General features: G+C 32.4%; 2 protein-coding genes across 3 annotated transcripts; one reads left to right on the forward strand and one right to left on the reverse strand.

Moving 5' to 3' along the window:
- Nucleotides 1-4,798: 4,798 nt before the first annotated feature.
- On the reverse strand, nucleotides 4,799-12,838 carry LOC108911964 (peroxisomal targeting signal 1 receptor). Of its 2 annotated transcripts, none has more exons than XM_018717061.2 (10): nucleotides 12,544-12,838; nucleotides 12,360-12,493; nucleotides 12,073-12,264; nucleotides 11,849-12,014; nucleotides 11,647-11,774; nucleotides 10,716-10,901; nucleotides 10,220-10,434; nucleotides 7,099-7,264; nucleotides 6,763-6,920; nucleotides 4,799-5,142 (listed from the first exon to the last, which is right to left on the reverse strand). In XM_018717061.2, exons 1-10 carry the CDS (start codon nucleotides 12,731-12,733, stop codon nucleotides 4,938-4,940), a joined length of 1,740 nt encoding a protein of 579 aa, XP_018572577.1. In that variant the 5' UTR covers nucleotides 12,734-12,838; the 3' UTR covers nucleotides 4,799-4,937. The 2 variants fall into 2 exon arrangements, with proteins under 2 accessions (XP_018572577.1, XP_018572578.1); XM_018717062.1 differs by having other exon boundaries at nucleotides 4,800-5,142; nucleotides 10,244-10,434.
- Nucleotides 12,839-13,003: 165 nt separating this feature from the next.
- On the forward strand, nucleotides 13,004-18,918 carry LOC108911967 (CTL-like protein 1). Its single transcript, XM_018717065.1, has 10 exons — nucleotides 13,004-13,206; nucleotides 13,267-13,634; nucleotides 14,007-14,173; nucleotides 14,230-14,459; nucleotides 14,620-14,787; nucleotides 14,840-14,981; nucleotides 15,038-15,320; nucleotides 15,376-15,538; nucleotides 16,084-16,305; nucleotides 18,215-18,918. Exons 1-10 carry the CDS (start codon nucleotides 13,099-13,101, stop codon nucleotides 18,350-18,352), a joined length of 1,989 nt encoding a protein of 662 aa, XP_018572581.1. The 5' UTR covers nucleotides 13,004-13,098; the 3' UTR covers nucleotides 18,353-18,918.
- Nucleotides 18,919-19,436: the final 518 nt, after the last annotated feature.

Here is a 19,436-nt window from a genome sequence, read left to right on the forward strand (position 1 = left end):
CTTTCGATCCTTTTTTACCGAATTTCGATATCTTGACTTAGGAAGAAGATATACGTGCTCGCATTGTCGATTTTATAATTTTGCAGTAGGCCGCAATTTTGAATTGGGGGTCCGAATTGCAGGTATTTGTTGAGCACCCCAACAGTTATCTTTTCCTGTAGTTTCCTTAATTTTTAATCAGATTTGCTCTCTTTATTTATTGTTGAAAGTTTTGCCAATTTTTTTCTTCACCGCTAATTTTGCAGTGTAAAAAAAATTTGCGAGCTTTCGCAAAAGCCTATCCTTGTAACAAATTTCCTCAGGAACAAAATCGATAAGTATACGTCATGACGATTAGAGGCTTATTTTCGGAGATATAAGAGAAAAACTGAAATAAGAGCAATTATTTTTTTTTCTTTTGTGATAAACAATATGACGCTCGACCTCTACAAATACACAAATTTAGGCTTTTATTCTGTGTATTTTCTACTTAATTTTAAACCCATAAAATTTGAATTAGGCCCAATTTTTGAAAAAATACCTAATTCACCAATCACAAATTAAAAAAAAAATTACTGAGAAAAACTTCTTTAGAAGATACAAGAATGCTCAAAATTGATGACGTGGATCAAATTGAGTAAAAATGTATGAGAAGATCATTTATATAATTATATATATATAANTTATTTATTTTAATTTGAGAGTTTTAGACATTGATTCGAAATTTGAAAAACGCTTAGGAGCATTTTTTGGTGATCTAAATAAATATTTCTACTTGCATTTTTAAATAAAAGATTAAGAAAACCTACAATAAAATGTTTTATTTTTTCCACAAAAACGGTGCATCATACGAAAAAAATCGAAGAGACGAATTTCATTCAGAATTAATGGTGGATTTCTAAAAATATACCAAAACGGAAAAAAGTCAGTGGCGTACCATTTTTTTTAAAGGTTGTGGCCTTCTCGCATGAACGCCACTGGTGCAAGTAGAAATATTCGGATCGCCCCAAAAAAAATTAGCATACCTATTGATCACTTTTTCCAAAGATATTGACTTGTTTTTAAATAACGTAAAAAGACCTTATTTTTCAAAATATTGAAAGCATAATGAAATTACAAAAGAAAATATGAAGTCAATAAATATGTATTTTTTGTGGTCTAGTGATGACTCTCATAGACTTTTGCATTCGAAAGAGCGCAAAAAAATAAGGTGATTTAAAAAAAGCATCCCGGTAACTTGTTTCTAAATGCCACAGTCCATTTGATTTTGAGGAGCCGGGCGCAACATAGGCACTTTGACGTCACACCGCTCCCCTCTCCTGGCTACCGCTCAGCTGCGTGGTCACTTTGGTCTGCTTGGTCGAACCCATTAAAAAAAAAAATCAGTGGATAAAAGAAGTCTTCTACTTTACAAAATATTAAATAGAATAGCCAGAATACAGAAGAAAAAAATTATCTCGCCTCCTATTGGTCGGATCGAGACCTTTTTTTTAATTCATGTTTTTTTTAAGCACTGTGATGTAGTTGGTTTGAAATCTACATATTAAAAAACCACCTAGATAAGGACCCTAGTTGCCATTTTTTTGTTTTTTTGTTAATAACTTTTTTATTTTGCAACTTAAAAATCTGAAATTTACGCAAACGCGAGATTTTCGATTTTATAATTTCGCAGAAGGCTACAATTTTGAAATTGGGGGTCCGGATTGCAGGTATTCGTTGAGCATCCCAACAGTTGTCTTTTCCTGTAGTTACATTCATTTTTAGTCAGATTTGCTCTTTTTATTTAATGCTGAAAGTTTTGCACATTTTTTTCTTCACTGCTAATTTTGCAGTGTAAAAAAAATTTGCGAGCTTTCACAAAAGCCCATCCTTGTAGCAAATTTCCTCAGGAACAAAATCGATAAGTATACGTCATGTCGATTAGAGGCTTATTTTTGAGATATAAGCGAAAAACTGAAAAGAGCAATTATTTTTTTTTCTTTTGTAATAAACAATATGACACTCGACCTACAAATACACAAATTTAGGCTTTTATTCTGTTAATTTTTTACTTAATTTTAAACCCATAAAATTTGAGTTAGGCCCGATTTTTGAAAAAATACCTAATTCTCCAATCACAAATTTAAAAAAAAATTACTGAGAAAAACTTCTTTCGAAGATACAAGGATGCTCAAAATTGATGACATGGATCAAATTGAGAAAAAATGTATAAGAAGAGCATTTATATAATTATATATATATAACAATTTATTTTTGTCGTACATAGTGCGTTTCGTTATTATTTCTATTTCAAATTTCAAGTGATGTGTTGACATTTATAGTAATAATTAGACAAAATCTAGTTTTACCATTTATCTCGAATACGGTGCATTTCAGATTTATGTAGTAAGAATAAATTTTTATGAAACGTTTATTACTTTATCTTAATAGCTAGTTGAATTTGGGAAAAATTGGGATTAAATATTACTGTGTCTACCCGTGGAATTAGGCATGAAACTTATACGATGCCATACATTATACATTTGCAGGTCAATTTTTTTCTCGAACCTCAACACCTTGTATCCCACAAAAGAAGCTTTTCTGGACACTTTTAGGCCAGTTAAATTGTCTAACAATAAAATACTCCGTTTTTTTGGCAAAATTTAGTTCAGTAAACAGACACGTAAAAATTAGGAAAAATTCTGTAGAATTGAACTACTTTACCCCAGCTCAATGTTAGGGCTTTATTTTCAAAATGTCATCCAAAGTTCGCAAAAAATAATTTTTTTTCATTTAAAAAAAAAGTAAAGAACATTTTAGAAAAAATGTTTTAGACAAAAGTTCTAGAACTGTTTATAACAATAAATTTGAGCCTAGCTCGATGTCAACTGCAAAAAAACCGCTAAAATCACATTATTTTAAAACTTCTACTTATATCTTTAAAAAAAACATTTTTTAAAGAAACTTCCACAATATGTAGTCCTTGGTAGAATACGTGCATTTTTGTAAAATTGCAAAATATTTTATAGTTTTTGCAAAAATCGAGTTTTTTGAAAAAATAAAGATTTTTTTCAAGTTTCAATAAATCATAAAGTAATGCACTTACATGACCCATCTTGGGTTTAAAATTTTCTTCAAATTTTCCTGTGCAAATTGTGCGCGTATTGCTAAATATGTAAATGGAAAAGTGCGAAAAATCTACCGAAACTTCGACTTCTTTTATCGGGTCGAAAAATGTAGATCTTTTCCTTATCACAGAAATTTAATTGGAATGGAATTATTGCCATTTGAAAGCTGACATATTTTCACGAATTTAAAAAAAAATGTCCTACAACAAATAGGTGCCGAGAAATTTTTTTTTCCAAAAAATCACTGCGACCTTGTTTATTAATATTAAGGTCTGAAATTTACACGTTGTAGTTGAAAACATTTACTTCAATATAAAAAATAGTCCGCAATGATTGACCTCCTTTTTTTACAAGTAAACTTAATTTTGTTAGGCCTCGTAAAATGTTTGCTCCGCTCGACACTTGATGTACGTGCTAGGTCTAAAACGTTTTTTTCTAAAATATTGTTTATTTTAAATGAAAAAAAACAAATTTTTTGCGAACTTTGGACGCCATTTTGAAAATGAAGCCCTAACATTCACCTGGAGTAAATTAGTTCATTCAATTCTACGAAATTTTTCCTTAATTTTTACGTGTCTTTGTTTACGGAACTAAATTTTGGCATGTAAAAATCTAATTTGATTGGACTATTTAGAACTTTAAAACTTTTTTCTTGATTTGTGACTTAAAATCTGCCAAAAAAAAGATTTGGTCAAACTGTATACAGGATGTACCTTTAAGTGCTGGTCAGCCTTTTTAGTGGTAATAGTATGTGTTTCCAAAGTACTAATCAAAAATAATTTATTTTTACTCGAATAAACAGTAGGTGAATACAATTTGATTTTTATACCGCACTTAAGCGCTTGTCTACGCCGTCACTGGTCAGCTCCCAAACTAGCTTGTGTATTTACCTTCCTTTAAAATCAAAATCATAATTTGAACGAAGCGTTGAACATTAAAAAATGTTTTCAGGGTTTTTAAAAAATTCATAGGTATTATTTGTGGATGTGGATAGGATACAATACTAATTGCAAGTAAAACTTTGTTTAAAATAAATGTTTCAGCTGTTTTATACAATGTATTGAAATGTTTTTAATTATAATAATAATTGACTTTATTAACTATAACCAGACACTAAAATACAAAATTAGTTGTACAAAATATACACAATACAATCTGGTAATAGGCGAAGTTCAGTCGCTCACCTAGTAAATAAATACAAGAAGTATTTGTTACTATTTTTTAAAGCACTGTGTTCAGTTTGTGAATCTCATTATCAATGAACTTTGACATTGACATAATATCAAGTCACCTGCTGTGTTATGACAACAGGGCGATATTTCAGCAAAAAACAAATGACCGACATTTATTCAGTGAAACGAGAATGGTCGAATATGTCACCACTTCATTTTACTGCGAGTACATTTATTATAGTTTTTGTTGATTGGTTTACGAGAAGAAGGTATTTGTAATAGAGTAGACAATTTCGCAATTTTCTGCGTAAACAGTGCCCACTGTTGTTTGGAATCATATTAGCCTGTCCAGCGGTGGGATACGCAAGTTATGAAAAGACAGGTTAAAAAAAAATAAATTTTCACAATGGAATATGAGAAAAGAAAACTACCAAACCTACAGCCTATATATTCTTTACCACTTTCCCTGGGCTCCGTTATGAGATTTTATTACTAGAGCATGCAGGACATTCATCATTCAAAAAATGTACTTGGTGTTAAGAATAAAATTGACAGTAACAAATAATATATATTTAAAATGAATAAGTTTGCTATTAATACAACCTGTAAAAAAATAACAACTTTATTTATTTTAAAACACCTGACCGCGTAGAAACCATCCGATCCACCATAAATGTTACTAATCGATACCGAAGGCTTTATTTAATTGTGGAAGATCTTTGTTGTCTACCGCAGGCTTCAGGTCGCCTCTGTTCATCAGAGATATGCACATCCTCAACGTCGACCAAATAGTGTCCGACATCTGAGACATAGCACCCGAGTTTGTTACGTCCTTCCCCCTGGCTTGCTGGTTTAGGGCCGTTAAAAAATGCTCTGCCGCTTCTCTGTAACAACACAACAAACAATAGCAAACATGAAAACGTTTTTCTGTATGAAAACCTCATTATAAACGTACAATAAAATGTACAGGGTGATTCGCTATATTTTGACCCCCCTTTAACTTTTTTGTTTTAAAATTATAAAAAAATGTGAAATACAAAAGTAGCACGATTTTTTATTAAGTTTCCAGAAATTATAGTAGAAAGACAAATGATGTCCAAACAAAATGGCCGCGGATGCTACCTTTATTAATTTAAATAGAACACCCTGTATATTTTTACATATTTGGATAGAACGTTCCCTGTCGAGCATAGTCATATCGGGTTTGTTGGGTCCATCTCTAACAATAAGCGAGATAATATTAAAAAATGAACCTTCTTACGTAATTGAAAAAAAGGCAGAAATGCCTGAAAGAGGTCTAACAATTACAAGTGTCTTATTTTCTTAATAAAAAACCTTCTTTTCCTTTTTTAATATTACCTCACTTATTGTTAGAGATGGACCCAACAATCCCGATATGACAATGCTCGACAGGGACCGTTCTATCCAAATATGTAAAAATATACAGGATGTTCCATTTAAATTAACAAAGTTAGCATCCGCGGCCATTTTGTTTGGACACCATTTGTTTTTCTACTATCATTTTCGGAAACTTCATAAAAAATTGTGCAACTTTTGTATTTTACATTATTTTATAACTCATAACACAAAAAAGTTTAGGGGGGGGGGTCAAAATCACCCTGTACATACTGTGAAAATATGTGGTCAAAGGAAAGTATGAGTGCTTGAGAATTAGAACAGAAAAAGCAGTTAGGAAAAAAAACTGTTGAAGAGAAAATTGCAGAGCCAGAACCTCCGCACACCATTTGAGAGCATGGACATAGAGTACCTAGCATAAAGCATGCACTTCTCTTTTTGCAAAAAACGTTTATGTATTTTAGAATATCTACAAACTGATCACGAAGTAATTCTCGAGTAAAAGTTTAAAATGGTTTAGTTACGTGCATAAGTAGCATACTACTATAATGCACTTCTGTGAATAATAATACGAAATTGGCTGTATTTTTTCGTAGCACCTGATTCTCCTTAATAGTTTATGTCTCCAATTATCGCTTTATTTTATGCACAAATATATTTGTGATATTTTTAATTATTTAACTGAACGTCTAACGATCCAGTTTCGTTGTAATCAGTGTGAATGATATTCATTTCCTGTTGTTTTTATTGTTTCCCAAACTGCGTTCTCCTTGTCAATTGTCAATCAACAGTATGCTGTGGGCACCACGGAGATCATTTTTTTACACATTTTTGGCAAACGTTAAGTAATATGAATTGAAAAATTACAGCAGCAATTTGAAATCTGTATCCCAAAAAAGCACCTAATAAAATTTGTAGAAAAACGTTAAAAAATCAATATCACGACGGAATTTGGGAAAAAAAACTTATGTGTTATCCTTCGTACAAATATGACACCCATTCAAACTTACACCCTATATAAAACATTTCACCGATAGTATTCTGTCATGAACAAACTTTAAACAAAGGAAATAAAATAACTCCGTCTGTTTAAAATCTGTAACTAAAAGAGACATCGAATAAAATTTGACTTAATATTTTTGACTCACCTGTAAGCGTTCAAATTTATACAGGTAATTCCTACATTATATCTGGCCCTGATAAATCCAGGAGCAATATTCAAAGCATGGTAGTAAGCTTCGACAGCTTCCTCCGGCCTTGAACCGTTTGCCAGTGTTGCCCCCAATCGATTCCAGATTCTGGCGTCCTATAAAAACCGTAAAAGCCGATTTATAAACGTGACGCTGTTGTTCCCGTTCGTAGTCGTCAGAGAGAAACGATTACTGATAAAGTAACTTTCCTAAATAACGAGAACGGCAACTGCAAAAGTTTTTATACCGGATGAATAAAAAAGACTGGGTCATATAGGTTTAGAACAAGCTCACCTCTGGTTTAGCGGAAAGGGCTGCTGTAAAACAATCCGCTGCTTTGTCGTACTCCCCAGACAAGTTAAACAAAACACCTAAACCGCACTGAACTTCATAATCCACGTCCTTCGGCTGTCGTTGGGCGGCTTTGATAAATAGGTCTTGTACCAACTTATGCTGCGCCCTACATATGACGGTGTAAGTTACGATTACTATGATGCTTGGAATAATATTTGAAAATCATCGGAAAAGTCATCAAATCAAATACGTTAAGGTAAAAAATTGTATTTTTGATGCTTCAAATATATTCACAAGCTTTTAAAGTCTGTAAAAAAATTCTGGTACTTACTGATTCTCCTGAAATTTTTTTTTATTAATTTTAAGAACTTTTAGTTGGATAGTGAGTTAGGAGAACAGTAATAGGTGCAGGATGTCCAAATTTATTGGTGTACAAGCCATTAACATACTAAGTAAAAAATAAATGAATTTCAAACATTTATAGTTAAATAGACCCTAAGAAGGTGCATATTTGTATCCTCGGAATTGCAAATTGTAAGCCTGATACAATATTTTTAACAAATTCGCTGACAGTTCCATATATCATGATACAACCGTTCATTAATTCTTTATGCCAGTCAAATAAAAAAAGTTTAAGAAAGTCAGAATTAAACAATTATGTTTCTATTAATTGTTTTCATCACCTGTAAGGCAATCTATTTCATTTGCATCTATTGTGCTTTTGTATGTAGTTACTAGTGGCAGCATAAGAAATTAAAAAAAAATATGGGAAAAATTTGAAAATTAAAAAATAACTACATTAAACAGAAATAAAACAAAATTAAGTAAAACAAAAAACAAATCCTTGCTTTCATCATAAATAAATACTGTTCTAAGATTTGAAATTTTAGAATTAGGATAAAAGAGTCTATTGTTGACACTGCCAACAGTTTTAAGGGAAGTTAGACAGCCTACGGTCAGAAAGCAACGTGGTTGATGCCGTCTAAGAAAGGGTACCTCAAAAAGAGACGATTTTTTGCTTAAACCGTTATAACAGGGGAATGAAAGTAATAATTGTAAAAACAATAATAATAAATGCGTCATTTGATATCTGAGGAAATCTAAGCGGATCCACAACCACAGAGACTAGCCTGAGAACAACAGGGTCACGTCACAGATTCTTTAAGGTCAAGGCAGTGCAATGTAAGCCTATAACTGACGGTGACCATGGTACCCGCAAGAACCATCATACTTTAAGTATTCTTAAGGTCTATTGAATAAAAACTATTTGAACTTCATTTGTTTTTTTTTCTAGTTATTAATGGGATCGACATCCATAAATCGGCACAATCTGTATGTTATTGAAAGTAAGTAGACACGAGATATAAGTTAAGACAAGTTCAAGCAAAAGCAGAATACAATTAAAAAAAACATTTATGCAGCTATATACAAAGCTTCACTTGCTTACAGTATAGAGTGATGCCAAATAATATAAGGCGGGAAAGTTTTTAATAAAAGAATTTGCTGTAAAAATCAGAATTACGATAAATGCTTACCAACCTCCTGGAATTTTTAATAAATAAGAGATAAAGTTGTTACGATCTGATATTAGATGTGTTTTGTATATGAATTAGGATTTTGAAAAAACTTTTTATTCGTGCTATTTTACTTAAAGAACTAAACATCTCAGTTAGAATTTGGGGACACGCGCCACTCATGACAGAACCGGACTCAGTTTACTTATATAGACATGAATATATTCACAGAAAATATGTCACAACACAACATACTTAATAGTAAAGCTAAATTAAACAGTTATTACGAAAATACATAAAAGCGAAGTCACTTACCCGCCATAGCTTACAATTCAAAATTTCAGTGCTGTATTGACTATGATTGAAACATGTCAGTACGTGCTTTCGTAAGTTTCGTAGAGTGAAATTAAATTTAAAAGTAAGTTGAGCGAAGAAAATAACCGTTCAACATCTACAGTGGAATAAAGGTCAGTACGAGAAGTCGCTGAGGCACAGTCATTTTAAAAGAGCGATAATTAATACCTTTTTATGAAAAAAAATTGGAAATGAGTCAAATTTCGAAACAATGACGAATTTTTGACCTATTTGTTGATAAAAACAATGACACTATACTTTTTTCATGACCCATTTGATGAGACGCCTCTTGTATTATTATTCCCAAGACATTCCAAGAATAAAATCACACCCAGTAATCTTTACGAGTTCTCCATGACTTTTCACCTTTATTTCATGGTCTATTAGACGGTTTAAGCATATTTACACAAAATCAGAATATACAGTTCTTGCTTCAAATCTAATATTCGTGATATGTGTATTGCAATCCAATTTTTTAAATTATGTGCTTATACATTTGATGTTTGCTTCATTATGAAAACCAGTGAAGTGTTGATTATTGTTGTGTGTATGCGGATGGGAAGATTATGACAACTTTAACTTGACGACAATTGTTAAACGTGTTTTATAGTAACTAATTGTTTAAGTACCTTATTTTTCTACGATTAGGTGTGTATATTTGCAATGTAAAATTTTATGATGGTACTTAATTGCTGCTTTAAAATCTGGGTTAAGATTTAACTTGGAATATGAAACTAAAATAAAGTCTTATTCTAAATAATTTTCTTGGCCCATAACTTGGCAATTCATTGGTGTCCATGTACAATAAATAATCTTCCATGTGAATAGCAGTTTCCATGACGGAATTTAGGGAAGCAAGCTTATGATACGTTCCTAAAGGTCAAATGCAGCTCCCATATAAATATGACTCCCTGTATAGATACTTCAATACACATGGCAACTATAATTTATAGTAATTTATGCAAACATACATGATATACTGCTAAATAGCTGACTAACCGCTATGAACAACGTCTAGCAAACACCTGAAATGAAAACTAGGAGACTGAAATGAATAAGACTCTGTTGCGAGCCGCATATCCTCCAATTCTAGTTACAACAATCCTGTCCGGACATTTAAATAAATTGAAAGAGTATCCGCAGCCTTACTCTGCCGATACTGTTTACCCAAGTACCCATGCAGAGAAACATGAAGATCAGAACCTTTTATTATTTGGCACGGTATACGCACATGCAGCCCAAACCTCACTTACGGAGATAACAAACTTGTAACTTGCCCGGATAGTGTCAAGTTTGGCGGCACAACGTCACCGTACTTAGGATTATGTCTCAACCAGTTCAGTAACATCTGACACGCCTGGTTGTAGTAGCTCTCGTTCGTGTAACTGACAGCCAGAGCCATCAAAGCTGTCAAATTAGTCGGGTCCAGCTGAAGACACCTGTTCAAGGCTGGTATTGCACTGGGGTCCTTTAACACACGCGATGTTTCAGCTCGGTACAGTTTTGAATTTGGAATAAAATTAATTACAGCACCACTCCCAATACGTCCCAACTTCAAATTCATTGCAGCAAACTACTACTCTGCAGACTAATACTCCGAGCTGCATTGAGTAGCAGTGAACATTAATTGTATCGTATAGCACTAAGAAAATAAAATCTTCGCCACAATTAACTTTGAAATTGGGGCTCTAAAGACACGCTAAATGTTATATTACATAACTTCCATAACCCTTTGTATAAGAAGTGTACCTGTTCATTTTCGGCCTGCGTTGTGCCAAGCAAAAGCCACGCTTCTATATTTTCTGGTTCTTGCTTTGCTGCGGCTTCAAAACACAACACTGCACTTGGAAAATCCCCTTCTTCTAGTAACTGTTTACCCCTTTCTAAGGGTTTCGGTAAATCCAACATTGGATTTTCTTCACTGAACTCATATTCCTAAAAAAATGTCCGTACCATTTAAAATACTTAAAATATGAGCAAGATAAAGGCTTGTTACATCTTTTTTAATAAGATTCAAGTAAAATTGCCCTCAGGAATATAAATTTACACAAATTAAATTGATTTATCGTTAAATTCATTAAATTTTTTAAATTAAAAAATATGTATTTTCTGAATTATTGTCGAAGAAAGTACAAATGTTATAATTTTTGGTACATATCTGTTTATTTCCATTATTTTCGGTTTTACTAATAATTTAATTTTTCTTGAATTAATGACAAAAAATGGTGGTTGCATTTTTGCACGATTTACACTTTATCTTTAGCTACTAATAAATAATTATAAAAAAATGCAGAAGGTAAAGCCAAGGGGTGTCAAATGTGTCATTAGATTTCAAATAGTATTTTCTTAAGTTTTAAGTTTTTACAATTTTCCAAAAATTGCATCAGTAATTTTTTTACTGAAATCTAACAACGCAACCTTATTCCGCACCTCAAAATGACGGAACCAATTTCTGAATCATTCAGACATGCAAACTCTTAAGATTATTTAATTAAAAATATGTAAATTTTATTTACTTTTCACTTATCATGTTAATGTTTTGAATATCTATCATAGCAAAATATGCATTAGTGATAAAATGTATTATACGTTTAATTTGCTTTGTGACCTTGAACTTTAATTTCAATTATACACCTAATAATCTATTCAATTACATTTTTGTCTCAATAAATAGAATTACCTTCTGTGGAACATTATAATAATTATTAAATTCATCTATCCAAGGATGAGCAGGATCTATCTCGGATTCCGTCACCTTTTTCATTTCCTCTTGAAGTTTATTCCAGAAAGTTGAATTGAACTCATCCTCTACAAATAAAATGGTTATTAATAATAATAGAAAATCATCAGCATAAAAAAATCGAGTAAAAAATTAATATAACCATTTGTCTGAAGATGCTCCTTTGTCCACTTTTCTGCTACGGCATCTGTACTTTCTTTAGCCTTTGCATTAAAATATTCGTGTGTCCAAGCTTTTGCCTCTTGTTCTGTCAATTTTCCCTCTTCAAAAACGTCACCCTCCTCTTCATTTTTCATAAACCTCATAAACTGAAAATGAATACGTTACGATACTTACACATTTCCCTTTAAAAATATCAACTATCACCTTAGAATATACAAACTTTGTATCTTTTGTTACTTGGTCCCCTGCATCTTCAGAATTCAAAAGCACATTACTAGGACCTGGCTCCGAGTTTAACATGTCAGCTGTCCAGACATCTGCAAGGGCTTGAAAGTCGCGATCAGTTTGTTCTTGTGATATAATTTCCGTCCAAACTGCTTCGTTATCATCATTTTCCTGAATTCGTATGTATTATCAATAACTTAAAATGTACTAATATATTTTTTCTGCTTTAAGATTGTATTGATAAAAATGGTATATTAAGTCCTTACATGAAAAGTTTTGCCATCCTCAATATACTGTTGTGCCCAGGCATTATCGTGAAGCTGGTCTTTAACAGTAGAGGCTGGTACGGGAGGTAGAGATGACCTTTGTGACTCGATTTCATGCATTTCTCGCATCAAATCTGCAACAAATATCTTGTAACGTCAATCAAAAAATGCAAGAAGTTTTTACCATCCATTCGAAATGTCTGTGGTAAAGCTCTGGTTTCTTGTAAAAATTGTTCAACCAGTTGGTCCGAACTGCTTTGTAAAACTTGCCCATGACTATCGGAAAATGTATGATCATGGGTAATATGAGAAGTTAATCTTGTCAAAGGATTAGCTTGGCCACACTCAGCATCTGTTAATGGTCTAAATGCCATCTTTGTATAATTCTGTATTAATTAAAATATCCTCTTCTCATGTGGCAAATTGGCAAACACAAATCAAAACAATATTACATGTAACTGAACTGACTTATGGCCTGTCTGACAGTGACAAATGACAATTTGACAAGTTTGATATGTCAGAAGTCAAAAGGCAATAATTACTTTCATAGAATTTTCATTTTAACAAATTACTATTACTTCGAAAATTTTGTTGTTTTGAAAACATTTGTTATTATTTTTAACCTTCTTGGCGTTGCTAAGTAACGCTCTTCCTGCTTCCATCATCCGATGATCATCCGTCACCTACTATTGTAATTTGGTGTGTAATTATTTCAATCATTTAGCCCAAGCAAAACATAATGGGTTGCTGTGATCCTGAAGAAGATAAACCAGCCGAGGAAAACGTGGAAAGAAAATGTACAGATGTATTTTGGTTGTGCCTGTACATCCTGTTTTGGTTTTTAATGGTATTAAATATTCAGATTAACCTTACAGAGTAAACAGTTACATTGATGTCTTTCCTACAGGTGGTTATAGCTGCATTTTCGTTTGTCTATGGGAGCCCATTAAGAATTATAAATGGATATGACTCATTCGGCAACACTTGTGGCACGAACAAAAATAAGCAAATGGGTAATTTGGCTTTAACTGGGATAGACACATCTAATAAGCCCTACCTATTATTTTACGATATAAAAGAAATCAAGCAATCGTTACAAATTTGCGTTAAAGAATGTCCTAAAAAAACTTTAAACACTGTGGAGGATATTTATGATTACCACACTAAGGGAATCGATTTGTGTCGTTATGACTTCAATTACAATGAGTTACAGAAGTCCAATGCGGTGTCTGCTAGGTCATTTGGCCCCTGCCCAGTTTTACCTGTTTACGAAAGGTATATCAGTTTTTTAAATAATTTTCAGGTCTGTAACACCAGGGCAATCGAATATAACATTTTCCAAAGAAAAAATTAATATTACGATGATGATAAAATGATAAAACATCTATAATAGGTAGAACAAAACACCAAAAATGACTGCGTAGTATATATAAATGTTAAAAGTTTAAGGTAAAAAAAAAAAGTCCATCGGTCCTGACGATTGCCTTAGAGCCCAATTTTCGAAGTACATTTTATGTTTGTAATTAGATAGTTCATTGTCAGGAAGAACTATATTTAAATTGCAAATAAACTTTGATGTACTTTTTTTGCTAGTTAATTTTATGTTTAAAAAATTAAGACTAGGTATTTGTAATTAATAATTTTTAGCACACCAGTATTGAACAGATGTGTCCCCAAGCAAGTAAAAGAGGTAACCGAAGCCATTTTGTCAAACTTTTATGGGCTTTTAAATAGCTGGGATACTATAGAGCAAATCCTAGGTGATTTGTACAGTACTTGGAAAGAAATCTTGGGACTAACATTTTTGTCATTAGGTAAGTGAAATTTTATGCGACACTTTTATAATGTTATTGTACACCATTTATTTTAGTTATTTCGCTTTTGACCATAACTATATTGCACTGTTTGGCTCACCTGGTATCTTACTTTATTATGATTGGATTTTCTGTAGCCAGTATAGGAGGAACAGTTTATTTGTGGTATACGTATTTTGATATTAAATATAATTTGGATAAAACGCCTAAACATATGTTGTTATCAGAATCAGTGAAAAATGAGACTGCGTTCTTCTGGTACTCAATAGTAGCGACAATAATTACGGTATGTATTATTATACGGGCTTTTTCCTAAAATTTTAGCACCCCGTTTTTTCGCAACGGAACATTTTTTGACCGTAGTCTGATTTTCACCAACTTGCTTCATATCCCTAGAGATATTCATTAACTGGCTCAAATTAGTGAACATTGTACATCCTTTGCAGGTAATCATATTAATAATCATAATTTTCATGAGGAAACAAGTGGACTTTCTTGCAAATCTGTTTAAAGAGACATCAAAATGTCTGATGCACCTGCCCGGGTTATTTTTCCAACCAATCTTTACGTTTATTGTACTTGTAATATTTTTTATGTTTTGGATTTTCGTAGTGGTAAGTGACACGATGATTTTATTCGCAAGTGTACAATTAACTCGAATTCTAGTTGTGTTTGGCGACGGCATCGTATCCTGAAAAAACCGGCATAACTTCGCCGATCGGGAACAGTTTTAAAGGTACCACTCCGAATCCGAATTCAAACCTCAAGGAAGCAAGTTTGGATCCGTCGTTTGCGGAAAAGGTTAAAAGTAAATACACCTTTCTCTCATTTTTAATGAATTTAATAATGTCGATTTTTTTGCAGTAACGGTTGTGGAATATGTGGACGCCTCTTGGGTGAAAGGTATGTGGTGGATATATTTTATCGGTTTGATATGGACCTCTGAATTTATAATGGCTTGCCAGCAAATGGTCATAGCGGGATCGGTGGCGCACTGGTTCTATCGCCATAAATATAAAGATAACTCGCACGTGTGTTACGCTACTGGAAAATTAATCAAATATCACCTCGGTTCTGTGGCTCTTGGATCACTGATTATCACCCTTTTTAAAGTCCCGAGGCTCATCCTTACGTACCTATACGAGAAGTAAGTACTGAAATCTTATCAATTACGGTGTAAAAAAATGGTTTTTTTATTATAGGTGGACTCGTGGTAAAGATAAAGGCAGCGAGTGTGCGTCGTGTAGTTTAAAATGTTGCATTTGCTGCTTTTACTGCTTAGAAAAGTTCATCCGTTATTTGAACCACAATGCATACACCGTCATTGCAATCGACGGGTCTAATTTTTGCAAAGCTGCAGGAACGGTAAGGCAAAACGCATAGAATTGGTAGTAACAAAAAATACTCATTTCATTCATATTAACCGTTTTCCCATCTTCGTCCAACAATGCTTTTTGTCGGTTTTCCACGTTCCTTGTCTGCAACATCGAAGTCACCACTTTTGAAACGCCGAAAGCGTCGTTCACACATATCTTGAGATGGAGCATGTTCACCATAAGCTTCTCGAAGTAATCGGTATGATTCGGCAACAGTTTTCTTCAAATGAAAACAAAAAATTAATGCTGTCCGCGAATGCTCTTTGTTCGGCATAAATTTCGACATATTGAACACAACAACACAACACTATGCACACGCTTTTCCAATTTTTCACTCGTGCACTTCTGACACTTGTTGATGACACAACAAAATGGCGCTGTGTCAAATTTTTATAGCACAAACTGCATCGCTGCGCCATCTGTTGTCTGAAATTCGCATTTCATACTTACACTTGCTGTAGCGTTGAATGAGGGGTCATATTTAAGAGTAGCAGTTTTTCTATTATCTCCCTCGACAATATCTCAATTTTTCAGGCATTCGAAGTGTTGACGTCTCACGCTTTACAAGTGGCTACGATAAACAGTTTGGGCGATTTCATATTATTCCTGGGTAAGTGTTTTGTGACGGCGGTAACAGGCTGTGTCGGTTTGGCTTTGTTTAGGAGAGATCCCGAATTAACGTTCTATGCTGCTCCTACCCTTTTGGTTTGTATTTTTGCGTTTTTTGTGGCTCACTGCATCCTGTCCCTGTACGAGGTAAGTGTCTTCAGTTTTGTTTTCATTATTCGCATGTAAAGATTAAAAAAATTCACTTGTAAAAAAAACAAGGTGTTAACAGTAGATTTGCACATTTTTTTAAAAATACAACAGCAATAGACCAAAATGACGATATTTGTATATTAACTATAAAAGTTTTGGTCACCATAAAATTTAACACGTATAGGCCGTTTGTGACATCACATAGTGTGTTGTAGGTTGTATTGTAACCTAACCTAACGCAAGCCACTGCTTTTAAAAATATTTCGATATTTCTTGATACTAACTCAATTTTTATACGTTTAATTGAAAGATAAAAATACACACGTAAATAACACAATTATGCGATAATACTTTGAATAAAAAATCTATTTTAATAAGTGTTCAAACTGTCTCCCACTCAATTTTGCAACACCTCAACATTTATAAAAAGTTTCTCCAGTAATTTGTTGCGATTCCTCAAGTACTCTGTTCCTCGATTTGTCTATATTTAATGACTGTTTTATAAGCATTATTTTTTAAATGTCCCCAAAAGAAATAATCTAAGGGTGTTATATCAGGAGAGTATGCTGGCCATTCAATAGCACTCCATCTCCCAATCCATCTATTCGGAAACATTTGATCCAGAAATTGCCGAACTCCAATAGCAAAATGAGGTGTTGTACCGTCCTTCTGGAACCATATTCTGTCAAAATTAATTTCTAAGTTGTGTAAAGCAGGTACAATTTAACATTTGTTTGTATTTTTGACCATTTAAGTTACCATCAATTACAAATGGACAAATAATACCAGCCCACAAATTTATTTTTTGAGGTCTCTGGGTTCTTCTCTCAAATTGCGACGATTGACTAAACCATTAACAGTAAAAGTACATTCATTGGAAAAACAAATATTAAATATAAAGTTAGAGTCTTGGTCCACTTTTACCATTATTGTTTCACAAAAATCAATCATCTTCACTTAACTCTTGTAGTAAATTTATTTTGTAAAGTTTATAAGAGTGTTTTTAAAATTCGGCAAATATATGATCTACTACTGCATCATGTTCTCTAGCAGCTGTACGCACAGAAGTATGAGGATCTTCCACAAAACTGCAATACTTCAACAGCGTTATTGTCATTAGTTGCAGTTCTTGGGTGTTCCGATCGGGGATTTTCTTTCACGGTTCCAGTTTCTTCAATACTTTGTATTGTTCTGCACATGGTTGATTTTGATACTGGCGTTCTGTTTGGACACATATCATTCATTGAACTACTTGATCGAATGAATTTTTGAGATTGCCAACGTCAAAATCATTAATCTTTCTCTTTCATTTAGGGTCTATTTGATTAAATATTTAACGAACAAATTTGACAAATCGAATATTTTTTTGACAAAGTTACTTTATTATAAAATTACAAATGCGGTTTCCATGATTATTACCCAACAATTAATGTTGGTTCAGTTAAAAAGTAGCTGTAACTTCTTTGTTTTCTAAGCTTAGTAGTGCCTTCTAATATTTATCTCGTTAAAAAAATAATTTCAAGTACAAATACTGTTTTATAAGTTTAAAATTTAGTAAATGCTATTATAATTTTCAAAAAGAAATATTTTCATCCTTTTAACACTTAATTCTTGTGTTGCTACCAAAAAACTGTTTATTTCGTAATTAAAAATAGGTTTCCTTTAAATCAACGTAGCGCTATTTATATCAGGTGACTTAAGGCATATTGCTACTGCTTTTGATATAATAAAGTACGTACATAAAACGGTGTGACGTCACAACCAATGAGAAACCATTTTGTTGCACACAACACATTTTAAATTTTGTACTAATTTAATAACTTTTTATATAATTTTTACGTTATTTTTAATCTTTTATACCGAATTAAAATTTTATGCTAGTTTCCTACATTTCCTCCACTTTTAGATGGTACTCGACACGGTTTACTTATGCATGTGCCAAAGTGGGGATGCGCCAGACGGCATCCAGATGCAAAATATGGGGGTTAACAATAACGGCAACGTACCTCCTCCTGAAAGTACAGAGCTTGAACGCCTGGACTAATATATGTTATAAAGCAGCTTTGTTCACTGAGTACTATTTGCGCAATATACTAAACAAAATAACCTGAATATCATGTACTGAAACATAATTCTAAATGTTGATATTTTTCAAAGTTTATTTTAGAAACTATTATATATTTTGTATTTTTGTATGTTTTACCACTTCGACAATAATATTTTTTCTAATGCTATTTTTACACCTACATATACTATACAACTATCGATAAGTAATATTTTTTTTTAATTAAGAGCACAAATATATGTTAATTTTATTATGTACGAGTAGGTAAGTCCAATTTTACTTCTTCAATTTGCAATGAATCAGACTGCAACTAGTCTCATTCATTTTATATTCACGGAATACAAAAAATTGTGTTCAAGTATATACTTACGTAACATGTATTTATTCTATCCTTTTTCTCAACAAAAAGTAAAATGTATTGGACTGTGTGATAAAATTATTTTCACAAAATATATACTAGGGTGCTCCGTTTGAAGCATACATTTATTTTTTCATTTCATTCATGAAATACTGTTCTAAACATTGGAAAAAAAATTCTCACCAAATGTCATCTCTTAATTTTCATTTTTTGTTTTCGCTATTTAGTTTTAAAATTTTCCTCTTCATTTAACATATAAACCTACGTTTTTTTTTTAAGATATCTATATCTCGGCTGCATTTCCCGTTATTTTATTGTCCATAGGCGATAATTATAAGGGAACAGATCCTATTTTGGACACTTTCAAAGAACAAAGATTCTCTTATAATTATCACCTACGGACAATAAAATAACGTAAAATGCAGCCGAGATAAAGATAATTTTTTTAAAATACCGTAGGTTTACGTGTTAAATGAATAGGAAAATTTTAAAATTATAGTGAGTACTAAAAATTAAAATTTAGACCTAAAATTTGGGGTGAGAATTTTTTTACAATGTTTAGAACAATATTTCGTCAATAGAGCGAAAAGAAATGTACGTTTCAAATGAAGCGCCATAATATATACATATATATATACTCAAATTTAATTATTTATGTTGTTAGATTAGATATTGAAAACAATTAAACAATTTATTTCCATATTG

Source organism: Anoplophora glabripennis, unplaced genomic scaffold, assembly GCF_000390285.2.
Source record: "Anoplophora glabripennis isolate ALB-LARVAE unplaced genomic scaffold, Agla_2.0 scaffold389, whole genome shotgun sequence".
In the NCBI taxonomy this organism is placed as follows: Eukaryota; Metazoa; Arthropoda; class Insecta; order Coleoptera; family Cerambycidae; genus Anoplophora; species Anoplophora glabripennis.

Bases quoted from the DNA above. Each gene is read 5' to 3' on its own strand.
- LOC108911967 (XM_018717065.1), top strand. From the start codon at position 13,099: ATGGGTTGCTGTGATCCTGAAGAAGATAAACCAGCCGAGGAAAACGTG. The intron at 14,174-14,229 runs GTAAGTGAAATT...CATTTATTTTAG, and splicing joins ACTAACATTTTTGTCATTAG to TTATTTCGCTTTTGACCATA. The intron at 14,982-15,037 runs GTAAATACACCT...ATTTTTTTGCAG, and splicing joins GTTTGCGGAAAAGGTTAAAA to TAACGGTTGTGGAATATGTG.
- LOC108911964 (XM_018717061.2), bottom strand. From the start codon at position 12,733: ATGGCATTTAGACCATTAACAGATGCTGAGTGTGGCCAAGCTAATCCT. The intron at 10,902-11,646 runs GTAATTCTATTT...ACATTTTTTTAG, and splicing joins ATTATAATGTTCCACAGAAG to GAATATGAGTTCAGTGAAGA. The intron at 5,143-6,762 runs GTGAGTCAAAAA...GTGTTGTTACAG, and splicing joins ATAAATTTGAACGCTTACAG to AGAAGCGGCAGAGCATTTTT.